This window comes from Etheostoma cragini, chromosome 12, assembly GCF_013103735.1.
Source record: "Etheostoma cragini isolate CJK2018 chromosome 12, CSU_Ecrag_1.0, whole genome shotgun sequence".
Taxonomy (NCBI): domain Eukaryota; kingdom Metazoa; phylum Chordata; class Actinopteri; order Perciformes; family Percidae; genus Etheostoma; species Etheostoma cragini.
Window position 1 is genome coordinate 16594148 of NC_048418.1, and position 6067 is coordinate 16600214.

The following is a 6067-nucleotide window of genomic DNA, read 5'->3' on the forward strand; positions in this document are numbered from 1 at the left end:
CCTGAAATCCCACATGCGTCTGCACACGGGGGAGAGGCCTTTTAAGTGTCAGCACTGTGACAAAAGCTTCAATCACAATGTGAGCTTGAAGAGTCATGTCCAGCGTTACCACTCAACCAATTCTGGACGTGAACAGAATACAGAAAAGATAAACAAAAGGGCAAGTGATGTTCAGGATAGTGGAAGTAACGGAGTTGTCAAATCGGGACATGACAATGTAGAGGAAGAAGACGACACGGAAGAGGAGGAGGGAATGTACAGACCTAAAAAAAAAAGGAAAAGCACAGGTAGGCCCATAGGAAGGCCTAAGAGCTATGAATCGCGCAACTTTGTAGAAGACCAGTGTTCAAACACCAAAACTGGAAATCTACAAGAATGCGGTGATGAAGAAAGTCAGTTCAAGCCGAGGTACCGTGACACATCCTTTGATTCAGCAGAAGCGATAAAGAACACAGCGAGATCAAGAGGAAGAGTAAAACATCCCGATAGTGACTCCAATTTTGATCCTGAAGAGAAAAAGAAAAAGAGGTACAGCAGCCAGAGGAGTGGTAACAGCGCTGGTAAGCGTAGGGGAAGACCAAGGAAAAATCGTAAAGAATAGGGTTAAAATGAACAGAGCTAAGGATTTAATTCTGTCTATGTCAGGGTTTGGCTGTATACTCAATTCTGATTGGCTGCAAGTTTTGCATTAAAAAGTGATGTAGGTTGGACACTTAAGTAGTCACAGTCAAACTGTCTGTTCACCATTCTAAATGAATGTGTGAAAGGAATCTCCTAAATCTTGATATAGGCTCAGCCATGACATGGCTGGCTTGTGTTGATGTTAAACATACTGTCAAATTATATTTACGGCCCACTGTATGTACACGTGTCAACCATACACACTGTTATCAACTTTTAACCTTGCTAGCATAACTTGAATGTTCTGGCTCCCAGCTGAGCCAAAGCAAAAGGGTTAATATACAGGATGGGAAGGATTGTATGTATTGTATTGTATAGATGAGTGTCACCAGGGAAACATTTCTATTACAAAACGTATGAAATATAAATTCTTTAAAAAATGTGGCAATCCATTCATTAATTCTTGATAATAGACACATCATTGAGCCTTAACCCCTTAAATTAAACAATTGTGAAAAGAAAGGAGCCATATAATAGGATGTTAAACAGAACTGGACTGATTTCCTACAGACAGCATGTACACCTAGGCCAGGGTGCAAGTCAGATTCCGTTGCCCTTTACCATTAAGAGAAGCTGCGGCTTTGGTTTTAAAATACTTTTGAATCATGTTACTCTGTGTGTATACTATGGATCAAAGTGGATAACCGTATAATAAACAAGTGCCTGTGTTTTTTTTTCCATTGTAAATGTCCTGTACTTGTAAAACTGTCATATGTATATGATAACTGATCTGTAAACTGCTTAAGAACTTAGTCCACCGTGCTGCTGAGTGAACAGATTTCCTTCCAGTGTAAATCCAACAGGTCATCTTTTGTAAGGAATATGTTATGGTTGGGCCATAGTTCAATATCAGAAGTCATCGTTTTTCAATGGAATTGTGTTGTCTAAATTGTGAATACTACAACAACAAGCACCTACTAACTCACATTTCTTAGTGTATATATATATATATATATATATATATATATATATATATATATATATATATATATATATATATATATATATATATATATATATATATATTTACTAAGAAATGTAAAGATATTGTATAAATATAATAATAAAGAATTAAAAATAATAAAGATATTTTACATAAATATGTAAAAATATATTTTGATGAACTATCGTTTAAAAATTGTGGTTTTGTTTTTATATCAAGATGTGTGCACGCATGCAAACATACTCAGTGTATAGCTGTAATGTTGCACTAAAAGTCTTAATAAAATGAGAAAACACTCGTTTTTTTCTGTCAAGTATTCCAAAGGTAGCCTATACAAAAAAGGGTTCACCACTATTTATGAAATAACCGGGGAAAAAATGCTTATCGTTATCGTGATATTTTTATGGAAAAACAGGTTGATTAGAGTGATTTTACAATTTCAACTATATTTGAACAAACACATTCAATACAAAAGGTTGAATAGCGTGTCTGAAATTGATCTAACATCCGGACAGCATAGGATCAACTAGTACATTTTGAAAATATAGTGTGCTTCACGAGGAAAAGGATATGATGTCGGTTATTCCGTGGGCATCTCCCTTTAGACGACGAGCCGGGATACGCCTGATATCAAACCACGCGAACCCCGCCATTACACCCCGCCCATTGGGCCCTCAAAGTGCCCGCCACTGTCGAGCGGCACTGATGGCTAGCTGTTAGCTAGTTTTTAGCTGTTTGGGACCACGGCGGGATAGCAGAGTCCACACCGAGGCCTGTGTTTCAGTCCCCGTAAACATTGTAACTGTTCGGCCACTTTTAAAAATAAAGGGACATAATCTAAATCCAGGATGTGCTCCGTTGTCGGATGTGATTCGGGGCGTCGCAGTGCCCCACGGTTTAAGTTACCGGAGGACCCAGAGAGGAGACTGGAGTGGGTTCAGTTCCTGTTCGAAGTCAACGGGCAACGACTTAAAGAATCGTCCTGGACTGATATCACCATTTGTAATGAACACTTTACTAATGACTGCTTTGACCTGGCTCCAAGGACTGGCACGGCCCTTCTAAAGTCCAGTGCTGTCCCATCACTGTGTGTCAAGTCAGAGCCAGAAGAACCGGAGCTGGATCAGGTGAGCCACAATTGTAATGCTTCTTACTTTAGAGATGGTAAAGCTGTGGCCCTTGTAACGGTACACATATACCGGTAAATGCACAATTTTCTCATTCATACATAACAGCACATCAACCAAATGCTACAGACTGATGTTACTGGTGTTGACAACATAACGTTATTTTCTTTTCGGTTTTGTTTTGATATGCAAACTGAATGACTTAGACTTACACTTAGACTTAGCTTTATTAATCCCTTTGGGATAACTCCCGCAAGGAAATTAAAGTTACCAGCATCCGATACAGCATGAGAAGGAGAAAAAGGACAAGAATACAACACAAATCACAATAACAATGATGATGATGCACAGGACAACACACGAAGTGGACGAAGTTCATTACCAGATTGTCTGGCTGACTCTAGCACACACATGTAAACAAACAGCTCAGCTCTATGAGGATTGGAAACAGTAGGACTGCAATGCATAAGTGCAAATAGTGCTGGAATAAATAGGCCTAACGACTGATTAAAGGTGCCCTGCCTGTTTTTACTTGTATATTATTTTATTTATTTATTTATTATTAGCTCTAGCCACTGAAAAGAAGTAAGCTGAGAAATCAGGCCAGTTACAAAAGCTGGTGAGTCTGATGCCATGTTCCCTGAGCTCATTACTATTCATGAGCTTGCACAGTTGGGTAAAGGAACCTGATAGCCGGGCTCTCATCGGCTAGCTGTTAGCCAATCAGAGTCAAGCAGCTTACCTCGTTTAATATGACTGAGAACTGGCACAAAACGAGCTTCCTGCAGGCTGGTTTGAAACAAGGTAATACTAAGTAATGACATGTGGCTGGGCACCTTTTAATATAACAGATAGCTTATAGGCTATATCTGACGTAGGTGGATGTGACTTAAATATTGTACGTTTTACAGATATTTACATGTTGAAACAATGTGTTTGACCCTTTTAAACATATAATTTAATTTAAGGGTTTGATGCAATGGACTGATGTTAATTGTTCATCTTAGTGACAGCCTGTGGGAAGAAACTGTTCTTGTGTCTGGTTGATTTGGTCAGCAGTGTTCTGTAGCACCAACCAGAGGGGAGAAATTGAAACAGGTTGTCTCCAGGGTGAGTTTGGTCTATAGTGATGCTTCCTGACTGTTTCCAGACTCCAGAGAAGTGAATGAAGGGTACGTTGGCACCAATGGATTTCTCTGCAGTCCTGACTGGCAGGCTGTTCCTGTTCTGTTTGGTGGTCAGTCTAAACCAAACAATGGTGGATGTGCTATACAGAACTGAATCAGCAGCTCCTGGGCAGGTTGGACCTCCTGAGTTTGAAGTTCACGCTGTGCTGAGCCTTTTTCCTGATGGTGTCTGTGATGGACGTCCTACTTCAGGTCCTGAGAGAAAGGAGATCTCAGAAACCTGAGGGATGTCGCCAGGGTAGCTCAGTTGGTAGAGCAGGGATTCCACAGCAGACGTTGTTGAGAATGGTGAAGGAGGGCTCCTCCTGACGTCCACTCTCATCTCCACAGTTAAGATGGTTGTTCAGCTTTGGGTTGTTCTATAAATAATATAAACAGACAGTGTACAATATATACACAGATATAGAGATGAGTAAGGTGCGGATGAATATAAATGACATAATGTGCAGTTGGAAGTGACAGAGTAATAAATAAATATGCATAGTGCAGAATATTGTCAGTGATGGCAGGGTGATATTGCAGAAACAGCTAGCAGTGCTACATTATTAAAGAGTCTGACTGGCGTTGCAATGAAGGACCTTTGGTTGCACTCTTTGCATTGAGGGTGCAGCAGTCCGCTGCTGTGTAGTACTCTAAGATTCATTTGATTAGGACAATGCACATTAATCAATATTTCTGTAAATGCGCCTTTGTTAGTCAGTTGGCTAATTTTCAGCTGTAGTCCTAGTGACCTAGCCTGCATGTTTTATGGTTGGATCAAACTATGCAGTGCCATCTTGCTGTGAGGCAGAAATGCTAACCACTGAGCCACCGTGCTGATTTAAGGTGCTGCTTTTAATGGAAATGGTAATCAAACACAACTTTTGGTGTATTGTGTGTAACTTTTGTTACTACAACTCAGTCTATGCTACAACTACACATTTTTACTTTTGGTACTTTTTGTAGGAGCCTGAAGGAACCATAGAAGTTGTTTTGCAATGTGATCAACTGAGCACATGTGACAGTCCATATTCCTATTCCGAAGAATCGGAATCCACAGGTAAGCAACCTGGCATTATTATGTTTTTGTTTTAAAAATGTAGTTTTTTTTTTTTCTTCCCATGTGAATATTGAACATTACATTTTATTTACAGCTGCCCAAGAAAGCCCTGCGCCGAGTGATGCTTCAGATTCTTACGAATCTGATTATAGTCAGATGCTACAACAAATTGTGAACATTGATATAATTAGAGAAAAGTAAGTTCATCTTTTCTAAAGGAGCAGTGTGTAGGATTTAGGGTTGGCGGCATCTAGCAGATTGCAACCAACTACCCCCCCCCCCCCCCCCCCCCCCCCCCCCCCCCCCCCCCTCCCTTTCCCAGTGGTAGGGTGGATGCTCAAATGTAGTTACAGAGTCAGTCACCAAACAAAGAAGGCTACATCTTGTTAATGAAGTAGATTATTGCTGGATTTTGGCCTCATATGTTTACTACAACGCAGCATTGAAGCAGAGTTCCAATAACCCTCCGTTTAATCGCGTTGAAGCCCGAGTGTTGCTGCTTGCGCAGTGCGCCAGTGTTGAGTCTACCACCACTGCAGCGGCCTTTAGGTAACGTAAGAATGTGCCAGGCCCTTTCTAGAGCAAACACAGTCAAGGATTCTTAGTTTGTTTTTAACAGAATACGCTGCTGAAATAATAACTGAACAACATTCCTTTATTTAAATGAACAAATGTGTCCTCATATCAGAAGTGACACTGGAATTTTATTTAATCTTAAATAACAAAAAAGAATAAAAACATTAAAGTTAGTGATTATACACAAATGAAAACATGGTTACGAACATTATAATCCATTTCTGCCCCCCTCCCCCCCTGAATCCTAGACACTGCTCCTTTTAACAGTTGTTCTTTGATTACACCTCGTGTCTCTCACAAGCTTTGGTTTAATCACTTTTTTGTTTGTTTTAAGAGCTGCACTTCTGCACACGAAAGGGAAGTACGTTGTGAATGAAAAACGTCTCCTCAAGTTGTTCAGCCACAAGTGCCCGTGGTGTGGTTCTAAAGTAAGGATGGAGAAGGTCACCCATGGGGTGCTCATCATCTTGAACCAACAGTGCCTTCAGTGTGACTACAGCAACCAATGGAAAAG

At 40.3% G+C, this 6067-nt stretch overlaps 2 protein-coding genes across 4 annotated transcripts in view; both read left to right on the forward strand.

The window, feature by feature from the left end:
* LOC117954027 (zinc finger protein with KRAB and SCAN domains 7-like) overlaps positions 1 to 1436 on the forward strand; it is a 3614-nt gene extending 2178 nt beyond the window's left edge. The window contains exon 5 of the mRNA XM_034887479.1: positions 5 to 1436. Within this exon, the coding sequence (XP_034743370.1) occupies positions 5 to 601 (597 nt within the window). The 3' untranslated portion in view covers positions 602 to 1436. The remainder of the gene's footprint in view (positions 1 to 4) is intronic.
* An 859-nt stretch (positions 1437 to 2295) lies between these two features.
* LOC117953839 (zinc finger protein 226-like) overlaps positions 2296 to 6067 on the forward strand; it is a 15633-nt gene continuing 11861 nt past the window's right edge. Inside the window, exons 1-4 of one of the 3 annotated variants that reach the window (XM_034887222.1) lie at positions 2297 to 2751; positions 4884 to 4975; positions 5061 to 5174; positions 5888 to 5996. In XM_034887222.1, coding sequence (XP_034743113.1) covers positions 2473 to 2751; positions 4884 to 4975; positions 5061 to 5174; positions 5888 to 5996 — 594 coding nt within the window. In that variant the 5' untranslated portion in view covers positions 2297 to 2472. Of the gene's footprint in view, positions 2752 to 4883; positions 4976 to 5060; positions 5175 to 5887; positions 5997 to 6067 lie in introns of all 3 variants that reach the window. The other 2 variants (XM_034887225.1, XM_034887224.1) reach the window with 2 other exon arrangements.